This window comes from Colius striatus, chromosome Z (assembly GCF_028858725.1).
Source record: "Colius striatus isolate bColStr4 chromosome Z, bColStr4.1.hap1, whole genome shotgun sequence".
NCBI lineage: Eukaryota > Metazoa > Chordata > Aves > Coliiformes > Coliidae > Colius > Colius striatus.
The window spans coordinates 14,231,610-14,254,157 of NC_084790.1; the positions used below are offsets into that span (position 1 = coordinate 14,231,610).

At 37.1% G+C, this 22,548-nt stretch overlaps 1 protein-coding gene across 3 annotated transcripts in view; it reads right to left on the reverse strand.

The window, feature by feature from the left end:
* The window catches only part of RASGRF2 (Ras protein specific guanine nucleotide releasing factor 2), a 142,705-nt gene that overhangs the window by 14,045 nt on the left and 106,112 nt on the right, over positions 1–22,548 (reverse strand). For all 3 annotated transcript variants that reach the window (XM_062017545.1, XM_062017544.1, XM_062017546.1), the window contains 2 exons: positions 17,520–17,626; positions 7,112–7,224 (listed from right to left, as the gene is read on the reverse strand). In XM_062017545.1, coding sequence (XP_061873529.1) covers positions 7,112–7,224; positions 17,520–17,626 — 220 coding nt within the window. The remainder of the gene's footprint in view (positions 1–7,111; positions 7,225–17,519; positions 17,627–22,548) is intronic.

The following is a 22,548-nucleotide window of genomic DNA, read 5'->3' on the forward strand; positions in this document are numbered from 1 at the left end:
TATTCCTACCCCTTCACTATTCTTACCCCTTCATTAGGAGAATATGGATACAAATCTCAAACAGACTGGATTTATATAATATAGAAAAAGAAGATTTAGGGAAAAAGATGTTGGTAGGTAGATGTATGTTGATAGGTAAAAGACTGCCTATAAAGACACAAGGGATGTGGCAAGAAATCACTGGACTGATTTACACCAGTGGAGATTTGGTTTCAACACTAAGTTCCATTTTCCAACTGCAAGTACACGTAAGCATTCAAACAGATTTTCTGCAGAAGTTGTAGAGTACACTCATCAGATGAATCTTCTTGGAAAGTTTAGATGACCATTTCCAAAGAAGATCCAGTTCTAGTGATCATTCCAGAAAGCACAGCAACAGGATGAGGTATTTTCTCATGATCCATTCAATTTATTCTTTCACTCCGTAGTAACTTTCCGTGTACCAGCTGGGAAGAAGTTAAAAGGATTCTATTGCCTGGAGACTTTAGCTATGAGTTTAAGATATGGAATTTGTACTACATGGGTGAGGAGAAAATGTTAATGCTTAGTACACTAGGGTCTTCTGTTGTGGGTTGCTGTTGTTTCCTTTTGGTTTGCCAAACCCACCTGGACATGTTCCTATGCAACCTGATCTAGGTGAACCTGCTTCTGCAGGGGGGTTGGACTAGATGATCTCTGAAGGTCCCTTCCAACCCCTACCATTCTGTGATTCTATGATTTAATGACTAGGTTAAAGCCAAATGCAGATACACAGAGAAAGGACATAAGAAACTTCCTTGACTTTATTTTCAGCTTATGAAATCCACAGAAAACTTCTCACTTTTCACACAAGTTGGAAACATCTCATGTCTGATGAGGAAACTGTGCGAAGTTTTGAATGTCTACTTCTTCTAGAGAACTCCATGCTGCTTCTCCAGATAATTATGGTGTACAGCCTCAGTAACTAAATAGGCTGGAAATCTGTCTTTCCTGGGCAGCTTATTTTGTGCTGTATCTCATGACTGCCTTCCTGCAGAAAGTTATGTTCATCATTTGACAAGAGCATGTGCTTCCTGCCCTTAAAAAAAACAAACAGCAAACAAAACAAAAGAGAGGGCGTGCCCTTCTGTCCCAAGTGTTCTCAGTAATCTTGTAAACTCATCATTTGAGTTCCTTAAAAATAACTTTTATGCTGGCTGGAGTTCTCACCTTTGATACAGATGATTGTACTTGCTTAATACAAAATATAATAGGAAACATGATATTTGGAAGAGGTTGAAAATATTTAAGTTTTTCCCATCTTTGTTTCCTGATACTAACATGATGTCTCACATCCCTCATTCTAAAGAGATAAGTGCTGCTTTTTCTGTAAGACAGTAGTCTCATGAAAAAAAAAAAAAATCTCCTTTTATCCATAAACACTTAGAGGACAATGTATCTCTAGGCTCCTTTTTGATAACATCAGCAATAGCTTCCCCTTCAGTCTGCATTGTTGCCAGTTTTGGGACACCTAGTTTCAAAAGAGGTCTAGAAAGTATGTTGAGTTCATCAGTTCTACTTGGACAGTTTCCAATGCACTCCTTGAAGAGACTTCTGGAAGCCAGTGAAGAAAGCAGAGATCCATGAGAAAAGAATTATGAAAGTAAAGGTAAGGAGAGCTGTTGCCAGACTGCTTAACAGTATCTCTCTCAGGGAGGACAGAATGGGGTGACACCTCCATCATTATCCTTACAAATGAAGGATAAGAAAATACTTTCTAATACATACAGTCAGCAGCTAAGATTATATCACTCTCTCAGTTAAACTCTTCTTCATTCTTGACCAGTCCGAATATTAAACTAGTCTTCTAGCAGAAAATATTAACATTTGTCTCCTAATTCCTCTATGATATATAAAACACTTTTAAACTATTTTAAAACGTAGTGTAACTTATAGAGCCTAGAACGTATTGTCTGGTGAGATCACACAAGGCAGAAAATGAGTCATCCATTAAATTTAGACCTCTGCATATCTGTGGATTTCATTTACATTTTTTTCAGAGGAAGAAGAAGGAGGAACTGTTTATTGAAACTCTTTTTTCCTCCAGATACAACTACATAGCAAAGTTATACTGTTCAATCTGAACTTTTCACCTTCCTGCTTCACCATCAATGAAATTTTACCTAGATTTCTGAGTTTAGTAAATAAGGCTCATAAAATCCCAAGCAAAGCATTCTTCAGTAGTTGCCTAGCTTTCACAACAGATATTGAATAAAAGGAAAACTTTTTACCCTGTAGAGAAGTCTTGTCAGTCCATTCAACAAAAATCTCATCAGGCAAGAAATACCAGCTGTTCTATTTGATGACTCAAGAAGTTAAGAAACAACCTAGTGGTTCTCATAAACACTTTCCTTGCCATTCATATTCTATACAGAGTCTTTCCAGTGTTTACCAGAATATCTTCAGAATACAAACGTACCTCTCCTCCTCCTCTAATCTGTGCTAAAGGACTGATCTTCCAATAAATTCATATGCACATGTGCTCACATACACTCTAAGGCTGGGTCAGTTTGTAAAAAGAGACATTTGTACTCAATATCCTTCCAGGAGGCAGTCCATGGAATATATCCATACTAAGGCTCGGAAAGCATGAACTTTCTTTCACAAGTGTTTGAACATTGAGTTTATGATAAGAAATGCTTTTCCTAACCTCACTTTTCAGAATTGAGAGTAGAATATGAAAACTGAAATGTGAGGAAGCCAAGAATTACAGTGACAGTTGACTGTCAAACCACAATTCTGATAGACTACACGTTTTGATGTACCAAGGCCTTTTAGATGTAAAAGTCTGCAGCAAATATCTCTTCAGAGCAACTGCAAAGACTATTTTATGACACTTACCTAGCAACTGGGTGAATTATTATTTTCATGAGGGGCATGCCAATTCATTCACCCCTTCTTCTCATTTTCATCCCATCCCAGAGAAGACTTTTGAATGAAAGTTTTAAGAAAACTTACAGTTATGACAAATCTTTGCTCTCACATAAAAAACATGCTGTGAAATATTTTCAAACAAACTAATTTCTAATAACAGGAAAAAAGTCCTTCAGTTTTAAGTTGATAGTTTATATTCCTCCTCCAAGTAGGACTACATGAAGGCCTTCCATCTAGATGAAAACCAGAAAGATAACATCTTTCCAAGGAGATGGGTATGTGGTGGTAAACAGACTGAGCAACATTTCTCCAAACAAGAGATTGGTACGCAAACTGAAAGAAGAACACACCTGGGAGGACCCCTACACATTTCTCCAAGACTCTAGACACCAGGGACATCCAGGGCGGGATTCATACCCTCCACAAGTCACTGCCTGAGTTCTCTAATTGACTGGGAAAAGAAGGTGTCCTCTATGACCTCTGGGAGAACAGTCAGGATGCCTATCTTAAACCAATATTGGTGGATAGAATCTCCTTTGTAATAGACAGTGACTCTGGGAAGAGTGCTTCATCAGCTGTCTACAGCTTCATGGTTAGATGTTTCACACAGTGGTTCCTATCAAAGAAGGTTTTCTAGGTCAATACAGAGAGGAAATGCGTTTTACCTCTTCCTGACATTATAACCTATGGATGGTTCAAAGAACTCAAGAAATAATTTTGTTCCATTATAGGCCTTCTCTTAACATTCAGGACACTAACTATAATCTGCCACACTGGAAAATGGCAGAAAATCTGTAATCTGATGCAGAAAAAAAGAAAACAAGTATATGAAGTATACATTGGTGTAGAACATGGTGCTTATTCACGTCTCCGTGCAGTGTGGGAGAGTATGCTTAAAACCTAGCAGTTCTTGGTCACAGGATCACAGAATCTCAAGGGCTGGATGGGACTCCAATACTACAATAAATAAGAATCTTCAGAGACAGGTAATAGAAAGAAATTTCCCAGCTTAAGCAAAAGAATATTCAATGTTTGCTTTGACCAACAAACATTGGTTTGCAACAACCAGCCGTAACACCATAGGAAGTATGAGGCAAGAATGCCAGGAAAAGAACAATTTCCATGTTACTATGTCCTCTTTTTGCATTAGAAGCAATATCTTTGCTTTTAATGCAAATATAGAAAACATTGGTCTTGTGGCACTCAACAGAAACTCTGCTTTTCTTGACTCAATTGCCATAACCCTTTCCAGAAATACTGTCAGGATAACGACTGAGAAAGAGATTTTTAAAAATGCAGTCTGTTTCTACAAATATTGCAAATGAGACAATGGCTAAAAGTAGTTCTGGACTTCCCATCCCTAAAAGTGTTCAAGACCAGGTGGAATGGGGATTTGAGCACCATAATGTAGCGGGAAGTGTCCCTGCCCATGGTCAGGAGTTGGAACTAGATGATCTTTAAGATCCCTTCCTTTTTTTTTTTTTTTTCAAATGAAATACAGTGTGAGGATTCACAGAATGGTCAAAAATTATGCATTCTTTTAAATGGAAATATCTGATTAACTGATTTCAGTGTACTCAGATACTACAGTAATAACTGCTAGGATAAAAAACAAGACAAAAATTACCTACCATTTCATAGAAAATCAGTAAAAGGATGCAAATGGGGGCAACTCACAGATTACACATAATTACCAAGGTCCCATTATTTGATGCAACAGGTAATGGAAATTGGCTAATTGGAAACTGGATACAGGAAATTGCTAACAAACTTGTATGTTAAAGGCCTATAAATCTATTCCATTACTCTGCCAGGAACAGCCAATCCAGGTTGTTAATTTTCTATTTTCTTAAAAGCTAAAGGTCTTTAAAGGTGATTTTTTCCACTGTGAGCAATCTAACAGAACCTTTCCTGTCACACATGATTATTAATATCCACTACCCTAATCTTTTTTTGCTCTTCTTGCTTGCTGTTTCCTCCAAGGAAAGACATGAAACAAGCTTACTCTTTTTACAGCACAAGCAGTATTCTTAAAGAGGTTTGTTTTTATTTACGTAAAAATTAAGTTGTATCACAATGACATGATGTGCCTTTACTAATAACCTATCTTTGCTTCCTATCCTTTGTTTGACCTTTTCCCTCCATGTGAAAAACTTTACCCTCATTCCTTCCTATCCTTTGTTTGACCTTTTCCCTCCACGTGAAAAACTTTACCCTCATTCTTTTCCATGTAGGTATCTGATGGAGAAACCTGTCAAACTGTCTTCAAAAATTCAGATACACTGTATTTATTGCACCCTTATTGTAATTTCCAGCAGAATACTTACAAAAACACTAACAAAGCACGTAACAGATTTCTCCATGTTTTTCATCATGTGTTATTTTAACCACTGCCTAGTCTTTAAATTTTTACTGCTCCTTAGTAATGCAGAACAACTTACATGAAAATCAATGGCTATATAATTTTTGCAGGTAGTAGATTTGCATTCATAAATGTATATTTTCATTGAAGAATGTGTATAAAAAGTATGATATGAAAATGTATGATGTGATATGAAAAAGTACGATATTATATGAAAAGTATGATGTAGGATAAAAGATTTCTTTTTAACATGACTAGACATTAAACTCTGTAATACTAACCCTAAATAACAAAATAAGGCATTTTAGCCCTGATTTAAATAGTCCTGTTTGTGCAAATGCTTAAAGATCTTTTATTTCATGGCACTAATTCAAGAAGAATACCTCTCAGTAAGCTACTCAAAGAGCTTTGGACACGGTGTCAATACAAAGGAAGGTGCAAGTCTGGTCTTGGTAGGATGTCACAGCATGTTAGGTTATCACCAACTTCTCATGAGCTTCGCAGAGTGGATAGCTCATTACTGAAATACAAGCTATCTCAGAGAGGAAAAGGATTCTGAGGCAGGAGTTAGTAGGGCTCACTGATAGAGCTTTAAACTAGTTTTAAACAAGGAAGGGGATATAACTGGGCCTGCTATGAATAAGCCCAAGGGAAGTATGCCAGGGCTTGTAGGCTGTTGTGCTAGTGAAGACTGCCTTCTCAGTGGATACTAGGGTAAGTAGTAGCAGTAAGTTTGCAGATAACACCAAGCTGAGTGGAAGTGTTGATCTGCTTGAGGGTAGTGAAGCTTCACAGAGATATCTAGATAGGCTGGATGGCTGGGCCAAGGCCAATGCCATGAGTTTCAATAAGGCCAAGTGCTGGGTCCTGTACTTGCGTCACAACAACCCCCAGCAGCAGTACAAGCTTGGGAGGAGTAGCTGGAAAGCTGTCAGGCAGAGAGGGCCCTGGGAGTGTTGTTTGACAGTAGCTGAACATGAGCCAGCAGTGTGCCCAGGTGGCCAAGAAGGCCAATGGCATCCTGGCCTGGATCAGGAAAGGTGTTGTCAGCAGGAGAAGGGAGGTGATCATTCCCCTGTACTCAGCTTTGGTAAGGATGCACCTTGAACATTGTGTCCAGTTTTGGGTCCGTCTCTACAAGAAGGACATTGAGGTGCTGGAGAGGATAAAGAGGTGGGCTACCAAGCTAGTAAAGTATTTGGAGCATGTCTCATATAAGGAATGGCTGAAGGATCTGGGGCTGTTTATCCTGGAGAAAAGAAGGCCCAATAAGACCTTATTGCTCTCTACAACTACCTAAAAGGAAGTTATAGGAAGGTGGGGGTCGGTCTGTTCCCCCCAGTAACAAGCAATAGAACAAGCTGTGCCAGGGGAAGTTCAGGCTGGATATGAGGAGGAATTTCTTTAATGAAAGGGTTGTCAGGCATTGGAACGGGCTGGTCAGGGAGGTGGTGGAGTCACCATCCCTGGAGGGGTTTAAGAGACAGGTGGATGTTGTACTTAGGGAAATGATCTAGTGGTTGATAGGGCTGGGAGTAAGGCTGGACTTGATTCTAAAGGTCTCTTCTAGCTGAAATGATTCTATGATTCTTCCCCAAGGTATCCTAGTGAGTGGTCTTGTTGCTTTACTGGGCAGCATTTTACCCTGCTACGTAAAGACTGAACCCCATTCTGCAGCAAAATTTTCTCATATAGCTATTTTTATGAGTGAAAATTAAAACACATTCTGTTTCATAGCTAATAAAACACTCAGTAATCCTTTAAAATGCAATACTCTGTAGAAAAATACGTTAATTCCAGGACACATGATCTCCTAATTAAAATGTTATACTAAATTATTAGAAATAAAGTATTTACCTCAGTATGTTTGCAGTAGCTTTCCTTTCTTGTGGCAGAAGATCAGGGTCTCTCAAAACTTCTTCAAGTAAATTTAACACATTCATTTTCAGCTCATTGTTCAACTCAAAATCCTGTAAAGGAAAACAATTTTACTTGCTTTTGTCTTAAGAATGTTGATGAAATAACCAAAAAGATATACTATTGTGAGTTTTGCCTTGTTGTTTTTTGCTACTAGGTTTTAAAATATTTAGAGAAACTTGGACAGCTGCTGTAGTGAAGAGGCCACAAAAGCAGGGATCCTGAAAGGCTGTAATTTATCTCATTTTCTGACCTTCATCTTTTGTGTGAAAATGGGCAAATCATTTAACCTTTCTCATCTGAAGTAAGAATCGCATCTTACCAATATCTACTAAATGTCTTACTCTCTCTCCTCCTGTGGTATCTATAAAAGCAGAAAAGCAGTTTAATTGCAATACACAGATCACAGCCTAGCAACACTGGACATGGGTTTTTTTCACTATTTTCTTGTGTTTCTCTTTTTATCTGCCTCTCACTTTGGTACTTCTTATCTCAAACTCACCAGTTCAGAAAGGTCTGTTTTTTGTTCCACACAGTGGAAATGCTCAACATAATAAGCCTGATAAATCAGACTAGCATTCTCTGGCACTGCACTTAAAAGCTTCAGCATTCCAGTTACTTCCGAGGCAGACTGACACTTGACACAGGACCACAACTGAAGAACGGGAACACACAACAATCATTTCTGTTGATCTCTAGTATTGGAGCAAATAAAAACATAGAACAATGTATGGTCTTTAAGGTGGGAACTTACAGGCAAGTCCTGGAGTAGTCTAAAATTGCTTGTATTTAGCTCAAAGCTAGTACATCAGTAAAAAAAACCTAAAACTTTCAGTCAGCAAGTGCACTGTAAATCTTCCTTGCTAATACACAGTTTCTTGCAAGCAGCACCAAGTTTGTGGCAAGCCACAAACAGAAGCCACAAAGTTACTGAAAATGGGAAATATTTGGTATTTCTGTGAAAGAGCTGTGTATTTCATTTTCCCAAAGAACCATCTACAATCTCTTCTGTTGTGACAGGCTCCTACATTGACAGGACTTCTGGAGACGTGTGCCTCCTGGGAAATGCACCCCTAGTGAAGACACATATCCTCACACCATGGGTTTCACTTCAGGGGATGTGGGAGCATCATACCTCACCTGAAGTCAAAACAGAAAGTGGTGCTTAATTTGGAAAAGGGATGGAATACTTCAGATGAGGAGGACAATATCCATTCATTAAAGAAGGTTGTGTCACAGCCATGCTTATAGCACTTTTTGAGAACGCTTACTGCTCAAATTGCCAGCACTCAGAAATACGCCTGCTGTTGCCTGCCAAGAGTGTCCTGGGCATTTCCATCCTGTTACAAGCATACATCCCCTTTTCATTCTTCACAAGTCTTCTCACCTTGGCCGCAGTTAGTTCATATTTTGAAATCAAATAGTATTTGTGTCTTAGTTTCTTGTGATGTTTGTCCCAGACAGAAGATGACGGAGATCAGTAAGCTGTGTAGTATTAGGCTTTGGATAGGGTACCCGACATGTACCTCAAAGCCAAGCAAAATAATAGTTCTAGGTATGGCACTGTGTTTGTTTTATAAAATACATTTTCTATAGCCATTGTCCCAAATGACTCCTTTAGGAACTGTTCTAGCCCCTTTGCAAAAGAAAGGAATGGAAATGGGTCTAATTACTGAAAACATGAGGAATGAAACTAAACTACATGAGAGTACTGTTCAATGATTTTTACTTTTTCAATTGGAATGTGAAACTATCCAAACTTAGCTAAAGGAGAAACTTTGAGCCTCCTCAAGCACAAGCTTAAGCAAGGAGCATAATTAATATATAATAATACCTGTCTGTCCTACAAGTCAATGGTGGACACTGTATCAAAGAAGTTGCTAGTTGTGCTACAAAAATATCATAAATGAACAGAAAAGGTATCCAAGAACAATGAATCTAAATCTCTCTTTATCTTACTGGATAAATTTCTCCACATGCCACTGCAAATGGGCAGACAACAACAATGTAATCAAGATTTCATCTGCTAGTTTTTTTTCATTAGGTGTTTTTCTCAAAAAGTCTTGCTTTATTGTAACTAAATTTATTACCAAAAAAGTTCAAATTTTTGGAGTTATTTAATTTGTAAATAGGATGGAGAAACCTTACCTATGAATATCGGACTCAACAAAAGTAAAGCATTTACAGTTTTTGCATATTTACAAGCCAATTCTTATAAGTAATGAGAATTAATACACTGCACATTAACAGCAAAACATGTCTGTTAAGTAATCTCCACAGTCTTGGAATCAATCAATCAATCATACTGCTGGCAAGCTAAACAAGCACTTAGTTCCTAGGGGGCTATCTTCCGCTTTAGTTACATTGGCATACATCCAGATCTTGGAAAAGCAAGAAGTCTTTTATCAGGATTGCCAGCCCAAACTGTTGTGGATGACAAGGAGTGATTAGGGATTACAGACAAGCTGTATTGGTTTGTGTGGCTCCTTCAGTCTCATCTGCTGTCAGGCCTCCATACCAGCCTGACCACAATGAGAAGATGTCACTTCACAGCACACCTTTCCCACAGGAAAGATCTACCCAATGTCCATGCAAGTTCTGCAGCAGTTTTCTTGCTGCCCTAAATCCTGGTTTTGTGCCTGGAGATAATTTTTTTTTCTTACTTTTTTTTTTTCCATATAGCACTGTGTAAGCTGCTTCTTATAATATGAAACAGGAAAAAGAAAACAGGATGGATAATCCTTTTTTCTGTTGAAGTTCATGATCTAGGGGATGCTGAGATTCCAGTGATGAGCAATATATACAAATATTTTTAAAAAAACATTGCCCTTAAAGATGTACATATACTTGTATTTATTTAGAAAGGTTAATGTGAGAATCATACAAACACCAAAACACTTAGCAGCCAATTCCAAATATAATCTATAGAAAAACAGCTATAAATACATGCAGTTTGCATCTATCTGTACTATGGTTATTGTATATGAACATATATTATCACATATATATATGTATATCTATTTATAGTATAAACACACATAGATCTGTAGGTCTAGATATATAGTATACATGTATATCACATATTTATATATCATTTAGGCCCCTTGTGTGACATTTTTTTCTGTTGTATCACCTGTTAATACATTTCACTATTTTCCTCAGCCATTGGAATGAACAAGATGCTGCCACCACATTCAGGAGTGAGGACTGGATGACTTGAGTAAGCCTGTTATATTGGCTTGCATTTAAATTGCTGCATGTGTTATAGACTACTCCAATATAAAAAGAAAATTTAGTTGAAATTTACATATCACAGAAGGAATGCAGTCAGCCAGCCTACTCAGTATTCCAGCAGACACACTTCAATTTGGCCATGGTCTAATCCTTCATGAGAAGACATAGGCCTCTAGTAATTTTAGCATCTATATTAGCCTACAGATTTGTGATCTTATTCAAATTTTCATTTGACTTAAGCATCAAAATTAACTGACATTTCCAAGAAAAATTTAAACTTTTATTTTAAATGTCTTAGTCAGTAATGAAAAAATATATTTCTTCCCTGATTATTTAATATTTATACTGCAAAACCACTTATGAAATGTGCCGATATTAGAAACATGACAGCTGATGAGTTAAGTAGGAGGTCTATCCTGGAGTTATCTACAATAGGAACAGGATGTATGAACTTCCAAACTGATCATAAGCACTGTGCACTATGCTCTGCACCACTTAATGAAGTTGCCAGCAGTAGAAGACTGCAGCAACAGAAAGAAGTGTATTTATTTTGCTGTCACCCACCTGCACTATGAAAGCAAAAGCCTTCTTTGTGAGTACAGAACATCAAACTCAGCATGATTACATTTTAGGTAGATTCATAACCAGGCTGTTGATCTCTACATGCACAAGATTAGACAGCAATGTTCTCCTCATAAAGTGGAAGCACATTCCCTTGCTAGAAAAGTTTAAAATGATAATAATTAGAAAAAAAAAAAAAAAAAAAGATGGTCTCATAATCACTGTCCAGAATAAGAGACTGCAGCAGAGGCAGGAGAAAGCAAGAGAAAGAAAATTTTACTATAAAAATTTATAGTAGTATAGTAGTATAAAGTACCATATATGAAGCATGTAGGAGTATATAGGAGCAGTGTAAACAGAAGATGTAGATTTACTATCGGTAGTTTATACAGAGAATATAATTTTCAAGGTCTGACATGGGCTTGGTGAAACCCCAAAAGTTTTTTCTCCTTTCTGTCTTTAAATCTTCCTAAGTGAGAGGAAATATTCCCCATTTAAACAACATGAGGAAAATTAGATAAACCAGACAAAAAAAAAGAGAGCTAAAACTTGAGAACCTAATATATATTTCATTATATCAGTAGTAAGAATTGCAGAAAACACCAAAGGGGAGGAGAGGAATGGGCAGGAGGGGACAGAGATCTACTGAAAGACTGTTTGCAAGGAAGAATGTTTTTAAATAGACAGGTTTTGCTCTACAATTTTTATGTATCTGCTCTCATGCCAGTGAGAAGAGATCATTATTTCAATGGCATCAGTGGAATGACTCTTAGTCTTGTATGCAACAAGTCAAATTATATCAGAGCTAACTGAAGTTACTTCAGTGTTGTAGGCCTCTACAACAGTATTTAATTTTCCATCATAAAAACATGCTTCAGCTATCACATTAAATCATGCAGAAGAAAATGTTTATAAATTCCTCACAACTAACCACTTACACACACGGAAGGCAGAGATAAAAGATGCTTTAGGTGGCTATCAGAAATATTAATCCCTAAAGTAAGTCTGGCTTACCTCAAGAAGCTAGGAACAGACAACCAGTTTGTGTTCCAGTTAGTTTTAAGTGCAAAGACAGTCATCATTTAGAGAAGAGTGCTCATCCTGTTTCTACAATATCAGCATTAGTCTGTCACTCCCGACAGCATATAGTCAGGTTAGAAATCCAAGCTATCTTAATAGCATGACCAAGTAATTCTCAGCAGACAGATCACAAATTTCTCCTTATCTAAGCACTGTAAAAAGAAACCTTGAAAGAAGAATCTAGCCATCACATATTGTCAGATTAAAGTGTTCAGGAACTTTAAGAAATGTGACATCCCTACCTCTAAGTCCTGGGACATAGTATGTTCAAGAGCTTTGCAGAAAGACCTCAGTGAAGAAGGACCTGTCAGGCTCCAGCAGAAGTGGATGCAGAGAACCACTAATTAGTTTGACTGATTGCAAGCTTGGCTACCATTCTGAGGGTGACTCACATTCCCTGAAGGGTCATGCTATAGCAAAGCCTTACACTTCTGTGACATTTGGACAGAGAACAGGAGCAATTAAATGCATTACTATTCAATGCATAGCTGTGTTCTGCAAGGGGCATTAGCTTATGCAAACTGGATTTCTTCACTAAGTGACCAAAGGCATGCTGGATGGCTCACTCAGAGTTCCCTTGCTCTGCCTTTCTCTGGGGCAAACTCTCTGTTTCTTCAGTTTACAATTTGTATCACAACACATATTTATTCCAGAAAGAACCACAGAAATTTCTTTGCCGTTTCAAGTCAGAGGCACAGACCCTAGGGGTTTCTTTGAAATGTAGTTACAATATAGCATATCTTGCTATCATATATTAAGTGTGGTATAAGTGTAATTTGTTCACATTTCTACAATAAACAATTGTTTATTGGCATAATAATCATTATTTTATGCCCTTACACATGAGACAAGTGACACTTGTGTAAAGGAATTTTTATTTTCTTTTTTATTCCAATGGACAAAATGAAATCAGATGATTTATGTGCACTAAAACTAACTGAAATCATTTGACACTGAATTGGACAATTATCTGAACACAGGTGTCCATCATAATCCCTAAGTGCTATCAACAACTACATCAGCATAATCATTTCTGTTGAAAATCTAACACAACTTCATCAGTATGAGCAAGAAAATGAGTTGCAGTAGATTATTTTGCAGCTAGAGCAAGACAGGCATCAGGCATGAGATCATGACTGATACTGTCAAAGTTCAAGCCACTATCTGCTCCCCAGGTCTTGTGGTAACTTCGCAACTCACTGACACTGTCTGGCAGCCATCTAGTTTGTATGAGAGTTAAGCTTTGCCATTTCATTCCAGCTGAGATCTTCAACGAAGACAATGGGAACAAGCATCCAGCCATCATTCAAAAACTGTAAAATCTGGAGAAGCCAGCCTCTCTTTCTTCATCAGCAGATGCAAATGCTTTTACGTTGGACTAAGTCCATTCCAATCTGCTTGCCACAGAAGCAGGAAAGGCTTGATTTTGTAACATGAAGTGTTTAGATCAAAACCACATTACAGTTAAACAAAGAAAATGAGGCTGCAAGGCTCCCCAAGGATAATGAAAATCTTTTTCCTCTTGGCCTCCTCTTCTCTTCCCATTTTTCCATCTCTGCAGGAGTCAGTGGGAGTTTTACCCTCACAAGTTCTTTCTGTTGCCATCAACACTCCTGTCTTCACAATGACTGTGTGCCTCATCATTTGTGTTTTCATTGTTTACAATAGGAGGATCCTACGCAGTTCCTCACAATTGCATTAAAAAAAAAAAAGTGAACATGAACATTCTGCTGTTATTTTGGGCAAAAAGAAAGCTTTGATGGCTTGTACGTGGCTGAATGAAAAAGAGAAAACTAGTGGAAAAAAATAGGAGGAATAAGGGAAGAAAAGGAAAAAATGTAAAAAAAAGCCCCAACCTGGAAAACCTAAAAGGCCCATTTCACACTGTGCTGGTTTGGGATGATGAGCAATACAGGTTTGATTCTTCTTGCTCAGTGTGGTAAAAACAAAAAAGTTATGTGTCACGATGTGTGAGGATGTTTTTTTCCAAATTTTTGTCTGTGCTTTGAGAGCTGCTGGAGACATTAATTAGTTCCTTCTGCCCTCCTGAAAGGGCTGCAGATCTGGCATTACCACTATGTATTTACTTGGAATTTAAGTGAGGCTCCTACGGTGTATGACTCAAGTTTTAAAAGTAATGAATCCTTTTTCTAAGCTTTGTTTAGCATGACTTGAAGATAGCAAAACCACTTTCTGAAGTCACTTTGTCACTGAATAAACTGTTAATTTGAATGATTCTTTCTTTGGACACAGAGAAGTTCATGTTTTAAATATTGTCCATGCTCAGAGAAATTTTTAAAAACACATATTTTAATAAACCCCAATCCTAAACCATCCACGACTGTGTTTTTGACACAGTTGCAAGACATTGATGGAAGTGAATTCATTCCATAGCTTAGTAGAGGAAAGACTCTTAAAAAACCCTGGCAAAGGATTTGCTAGAGAAAAGTAAGGAAACACAAGGTTCTGAACCATTTGTTTGGATAACTCCTCTATCCCTCAGTTCATGCACTAACCCTGACCCTTGTTATTACACACTTGAGAGCAGCACACCGAAGCTAGCCAAAGGGATCCAGAGGGAAGAATGGAGGGTAGGGAATAACTACGTGGGATAATATATGTTAAATCACTTTTAACAGATGGTTGTACGTTAGTCCCTTTACGTTGCACACATTTCTGAACACAGCACACTCTCACGGGACTGTGTAGAATCTTGTGTGCTCTGGGAACTGAAGTGCAGTAAATCATTTTAATAACTTAAGCAGACAAATAACTTGCAAAGAACTGACTGTCACTGGTGGATCAGAGAACATGAAACTAGAGTTAATTATGCTGCAGAGTTATTCACACCCTACAACACTAAGCATGTCTGTGGGAGCATCTCACACCCTAAACAAATAACTGAAGAAAGTCCCACAGCTTAACCATCTAATGCCTTTGATTCTTTTTGCATCTAGCAATAAGGCAATGGCATTCTGGCAGGAAAAAAAACATATGCAGTAGGCTGCCTTATATAGTGGTGAAGGCTAGCTGTGACCAGAAGGATCTCAGGCACACCACAAGAACAGTCTAGCAGTGGCAGAAGCTTCTCCTACAGAGGACAGAATTTGCCTATTTGTTGCTGTGAGTTTCTGCAGCAAAAACAAATTGAAGGCCAAGTGGACAGCAGAAAGTATTCGAGAAGCATATTGAATGCTATGTTTATCTTTGCAAGTATCAGCTTCTATTGTTGATGTGTCTCAAATGCACAAAGTCGCCTGAGTATAATGCAAATATCTTAAAATGTAAAAAAGTCTTTGGCAGGTCTGTTGATCTCATAGAATTTTAAAGCTTACATTGTTATATCATTTTGGAAATCTCATAAGCATTTCTTCAGATGCTGGTGAATAAGGGTTCTCTAGCTTGCAGTTTGTGGTGTTATTATGAAATGATGCTCTAAGCTACTGTTCTCCTAGGACTATACATCTTTACTGCCAGCTTTTCCTACTATTCCTACTAGTAATTCTTCACTCCTCTTCCTTACAGCAGTCCCATCACATATTATTTTGGCAGAAACTAGTCAATAATGTTGGGTTTGCTTAGGTCTTCTGTCCTTTCTCCCTCCCTAGTCTAACAAGGAAACAACACAAAAAGCTGACTATATGCCCTGTTGCTGTAGCATTCGTTACTTTCTGTGCTATTGCTCTTACATTTTAAAACATATGCTATGTTGGAACATAGCATGGATTAAGAGAGCTGGAGTATTAAAATTTGCCACTCTTGCCACGGAAAAAATAAAAGGCGATGAGAAACTAAGGATTCCAGGTAATAGCTTCCGCTTTGAAAATGAACAGTGTTGAACTACTTGTCATTACATTTGTCCTCTTACTATTTTAAAATTAATATTAATTGTAAACATTTCAAAAAAATACATGCAAAAGTATTCAGGACTACTTTATTTTTGCATATCATGGGTACTTTTCTATTTTTAAGACAAGAAAGTATATTTTTTCTAAATTCCTCCAATGGCAGAGTATGCTTGCACTCATCACAGTAACTTCATGTTTATGATAATAAACACAACACAGTCATGGTCAGCTCTGAAACTTAAACTTCATTCTAACTAGTTGCACATGGTCGCTTAATGTAGACATAAGTCAGATGACTACTACCATTTTCACAACCACATTAATTAACCATCTTTTAATTAGTATAGAAGATCAACTCAACCCATATTAATTTACTTCATGCAGACTGTGACAGGGACATATTAAGCAAGTAACAATACACTACTGTAACACAGAACATTTTAAAAGACTTCTGCCACTCCTGTTACAGCTCAAGACTTTGCCATGCAGTGATTTTCATTTAATAGGTAGTCAAAGAAAACTTGATGTACATAGGTGGCTTCCAGTAATTCAAAATGTTTAATCATTCTCATGACACCAAGAGAGGTTTTGTTAATCTCTTCTAGGCTGTTCAGCTTTTCAACCACCACCAATTTTCACACTTAGGCATTTCTTACTGACTTCATTGTCTAGCAAACTTAGCTTCTATGAAAATTAAACCCATTACATGGAAAAAAGGGAACTGAGTTTGACATAGGACAGTTTGAAATTGCTGCAGTTAGCTGTGCAATAAATTCTTTTTAGATCAAGTGTTTTTCATTATTAGCACGTAGTGACAAAGCGCTCTATAACTGCTGGGAAGTACCACCTATCCAAGGCATACAAAAAACCTCTAATTTTCTTCCCAAGTGCTCTCAGTCTTTCTCTTTCCCTCCCTCCTTCTTTCTTTCCTTTCTTCCATCCTTTCTTCTTTCTCTGTATCCCTCTTTCTCTCTTCCCTTCCTTTGTTTCTTTCAATAATTTTCATGGTAGATTTCTATGTGCATGCTGAAATCTTCCAACATTTGTCTCACCTAGCAGCTTAGAGGATATTTCTATCTATGAAGTTCTACTCAGTTACTCAGATTTCTTTTTTCCTCTCCTCTGTCAATAGGGTTTTATGATTACGTATCAGACCCGAAGTCCTTTCAAGGGTGCAGAGGAATCAATGTGAAGGACTGATGACTCTTGCTATACGTGACTCACAACAAATAAACAAGTATCTGTATGCTAACACAGGTATTTTATCACAGTCAAAGTAACAGAACCATGCTATCTGTAGCGTGAATGCTGACAACCTGAAAGAATAATTTAACCTGTTTATTATTTATTTCAACATACATTGCAACAGTGAAGCACTTGTACACAATGCTACCAGGAATAATGATGTAACTGGACAGTTTCAGGAGAGCTTTGCAAGGCTAGATGAAGGATCCTTCACTTGCTTAACAGTGTATAAGCTAATATTCCATATTACCTTTATAGCACTGACTTTTCAAGCTGTTTGACCTCCACAACACCATACTGCTGAACTGCCTGAAGATATTTTGTAGGGAAAACATAGATGTAATACAGATGCACAGGAGAAGGATGCAGTGGAAGAATACCTGAGAATGCTTGGAGACCCAGTGGCGCAAGACATTTAGGACACGATTTGTGGCTGCTCTTCGTATTATGAACTCTTTGTCGCATATGCGTTCTGAATTGTTAAATCCTGTGTGGAAAAAATCACAGATTAAAGTTAATGGAGGTAGCAAAAATTCAAATGCAGTATGAATAACTCTGAAAACTGAAAGCTCATAAACCAGTTATGCGTAATAGAAGGAAATATGCCTATATAGACTTTCAAAAATTACCATTTAGACTGCTGAAATTCTGCTGGATCGGTAGAATATAGCCTTGACCATCATAAATAATACAGACTCCTCTTTGGAGAATATTTGCCTGTGTTATTATCACCAAAATATTCCTTCACTATGGAATAAAATAACAGTAAAAAGCAGAACTGGACCAAAAATGCACAGGTCTCGTAATCAAGAACATTACAAAAGACAAGTGAGTATGATTTAGGAAGGAGAAAAAGGTCAATTTGAGAAGTGGTAAAGAAATAGGGGATGATAATAACTTAAACACAAAGGAGAAGAAGGTCAACACAAGAAATATTCTTGCATAAGGTCAATATTGTACAGGCTCTACTAGACAACAGAGACTGTTCACATAAGCTATTTGTTTTTAATCAGAGTTGACAAGAAAGTAGGAGGTATACAGAAAACACACTTACAACCCCAGATGACTGAAAACAAAGATTTGCCAATTGGAGTATTTCTCCAAATATTTTGTAAAGATAAGGTTTCTTTTTTGCAGTCAGCAATATCTACTTATAAATAGTTTTAAAAGCTTAAATGAAGTTTCTTTCTACATTCACATTATTGCCTCTTTCTCTTCTCTTTCTGCTGTAGCTCTATCATAAATACAATCCGCATCGTAAAACAATGATTACACCATTTTAAGAATAATAAAACTATTACATTAAACCTCCCAAAATATTTGCAAATTTGAAAATACATTTAAGAAGTTTACATTTTTCTAAGTTTCTGTTAGATTTGATTTTACACTTCATTGCTTTCCATTTCACTTGATGCAGAGTGCAGGGAACAACTGGAAACACCTTTCCATATGACTAGTACTTTACTATTGTTTTGGCATAAAAGCCTTCCAAAAGTGCATGTATTATCATAAATAGTAAAGGTAGATTCAATTTCTATTTATTGTGTGAGAAATGCATTGGAAGTATTCTTAGAGGACAGTATTAGTTGTGTTCTATTTTAATTAAAGGCAAAAAAAATTGCAGACATTGGAAAGATAAGCAGTAAAAGAAAAGCTGAACTGCAGTCTTACTTCTTTTACTGCAGGCTGGACTCCAAACTCCAAATGTATTTTCTGTGCTTACATTTCAAGGAAGTTTTTTAAACTACGGCATATTACACTGTAGTTGACCTCTAAGATTCAGTATCAAAGGAAGCTTCACAGTAAAACATCTCCAGGAGTTTCACTGCCTATAAATAATAAACAAACTCTCTGAGGGTTTACTCAGTAAAGGTAACAGGCTATATTTTGTGTGTTAATTTTTTTATGCCTTTCACAGTTAACCTCTTGCAGAAGCCATTAGGCATAGACATTATAAACTGTTCAATTAGGCACTTAACTGCAGCAATGAAAGTTGCAATGCAAATTATATACTGAAGCAGTGGACTCCTTATAAAAGTACCATTAAGGAAAAGAAGTTTCAGTCAGCTGGAATGAAAACAGAAGGAAGCCTACAGAGACCGGTTTCAGCTAGCTGCAAAAAGAATAAAAAGAGTAAGAAATAAAAAAGGAAAACCTCCAGGGATCGTTTCAGCAAACTTCTATGGTCCTTAGAATTTCATCAATTTTTAAAGGAGTAATTAGCTTGCTGCAGAGCCTAAGCAACATGTTCACTCAGATCCACAGTCAGTACTTAATGTTGATATCTTGAATATATAAATGAAGACCTCTGCTTTTGTAAGAAAAGAACTTAGCTGAACATAGATGCACAGGTGAATTTCACTTCAAGTGGGTGATTCGTCGCACACCTTTAGGGACAAGACTTCAAATGAACAACCAAATCAGCAAAATAAATTAAAACTGTAAATCTGTAACTCATTTTTTCCTTACTTTTAAACACTGAACAAGTCAGAAAGCCAGGATATGTTTCCTTCTTTCTTCATAGGACATTTATAATTTATTGTTCTTTATAGAAACAAATGAAATACAAAAATCAAAAGAAGGAACATTCATTGTCCAACATTTGCAGATTTATTTTGAAGAAAATCACGGTTTATTACATTTTCTTGTGGAAATGGAATGGAGCAGAATACCCACTATTCTCTGTACACTGGTGTCCCAGTTTCAGCTAGGATAGCTGGTAAAGGGATACATTTTGGGTTTACACTGAAAAGAATGTTGATAACAAAGGGATGTTTTGGTTATTGCTGAGCAATGCTTGCACAGCATCAAGGCTTTTTCTGCCCCTCACCCTGCCCTGTCAGTGAGTGGGCTTCATATGTGCAAGAAGCTGGGAGGGAGCATGGCCAGGACAGCTGATCTGAAATGGATATTCCATACCATAGTACATCACACCCAGTACTAAACATTGAGGAGCTGGCAGTGGTGAGAGGCAGATCGCTGCTCAAGCATTGGTCAGCAGGTGGTGAGCAACTGCATTGGGCATCACTTGGTTTTGTAATTGGGCATCATTTGGGGTTTTTTTGCCCTGTTTTGGTTTTGGACTTTTTTCTCTATTTTCATTACTGTTACAATTATAATAAAATATTATTATCCTTGTTGTTATTATATTTCATTTTAGTTAGTAAACTGTTCTTTTCTCAACCCTTGAGTTTTAATTTTTAATCTCCCAATTTGCCTCCCCATCTAATTGGGGATATTTATCTGTTTATCAGAAGACTCTGTGAATGTAAAGTTGAACATAGATCAACACTGCCAATTCTATTTTAAACTAATGTGTCAGCTTGATATTCAGAAACAAATACTTGGGAGAACAACTCTTTAAAAAACGTAATTTTGAAGCAGTCTTTCCCATTGTGTTTTATCCTTGGCACTGAGAAATTTAGGGGCTAACTACACAGATTACACTTAAGCCAGAATGAAAGTAGGCACAATTTCTTAGAAGTTCATCCTCACTGTGGTTCCAGGAGAGGAGACAGGTTAAAGCTCTTATCTGGCAGGATGCCAACCTTTCCAATATTTTATTAGGTGTCTTGATGGAACTGCCCATATCAAGACCCCATGGTAAAATAATCCACAACCCTCCAAGGTGAATATCTGTTTCTCTCCTGGAGGAAGCAATCTTTCTACATTAGAAATCAGCTGTATTTCTAATCATTAATCATCTTAGTGGGCAGCTGATTCTGTGAATGTCACTTTCAAGCAACGTTTTTTTCCCAGTATCTGTTCAGATTAATATATATCACTTCCACAAATAGTTTCTTCACATAACAGTGATGCAGAACATTTACCACAAGCTGTCAAACACAATGTTAACCTGCCAGAATTGTTACTTTCAGTAAATTATTTCTTTCGATATAATTTAATCACTTTGTTCATGTACTTGTTTTCAGATTATGTTATGCAAAATTCATTCCGTTTCACCTTCAGATGTTTTTATGTGTGTTATAATCAAAACTAGTACTGTTACAGTTTCCACTGTCACCAACTAGTAAAAAAACAAAGGTGCTGAATAAGATGTGCAGAAGAAGATTAAATTATGACAATACCTTGTACATAGATACCTATTCTTATGTGAAAGTCTAAAGTAATTTTCTATAGTAGATGTTATTATCTATCTCATAAACCACAGGCTATCAATGCCTCCAGGTAGGATGTTTCAGTGTTTTCCACCTTTGGAATTGCTGTACTCTGGACTAGATCCAAAGATCCCTTCATAAGCCAGTGCAAGACAGAGAATAGACTCTTTAAGTTACTAACAAGTCCCTATAGCAAAATCTTGTCCCACTTTTTTCTTTTTCTACTGAATGAACCTGAATCTATCAGCAACCTACATTATTTCCTCTTTAAAATCCACCTCACCTTAGAGGAACATTTGTATTACATTAAGTTCATTGTATTACACGAAGTCACATTAAGGGGTTGGACTAGATGATCTCTAAAGGTCCCTTCCAGCCCTACTATTCTATCATTCTATGATTCTATGAAGTTCTGTACTTTAAAGGTTAAAGAAATTAAATTATGCACATTTGTTTTTCTATTTCACTTAACATATCAGAATCTCTGTCTAGTTCCAGTAACTATTCTCTGCATTTTGTTTTTCTGCAGCACATGACTCCTGACAGTAGTGATTACTCTCTCAAAACTTTTGACGATACATCTATTTTTAAGGATTTATTTATGCAAAAATTGTTTTCGGTTTAAAAGATTTATCAGTAAGCTGTCCCAAGTTAGGAAAAGTGACTTCAAGAAGTTTCTGGTGTATTTCTAAGCAAAAGATTGCATTTCAGAAAAAGATTTAATGTGTCGGTTTCACTGAAATATTCTGGAATCATGCACTGAAGTTGTGTTAGCACCTAACACAGCAGAAAATTGCACTTCAGTTCTTGAGGAGGTCACAGCAAAACTCACAGAGTGTCAGTGAGGGGGAAGGTGAACATTCATGGTTCATGAGCCAGATGACAAATCATTTTTAAAAAATGTCACTGTCTGGTTGGGCTTTTTCTTTATTCTGATAAATACACTCATGAGTTCTAGGCCAGTTACAGGATTCAGCCTGGCTGAAATCCTGAAAGCTTTGGCTTGGCAAACATCAGTGTTACTTTCTGATCAGGATAAAGAACAAGTACAAACCCTGGGCTTTTAACAGAGTAAATAGATTAAAATATGAAAAAGTGTCTCCAATATATGCTGCACAAAAAGAAATGGCCTTCCCAGTATCATGCAACAAACGGCTCCACCCCCTCCACCAACTACAGAAATTTTTCCTTGACGTACCCAAAAATTTGCATGAGTATTTGAAGATAACCTTTATTATTGCTCACACATTCTCAAGCAAGTAATTGGGTTTAACACATTTTTCAGAGAAAT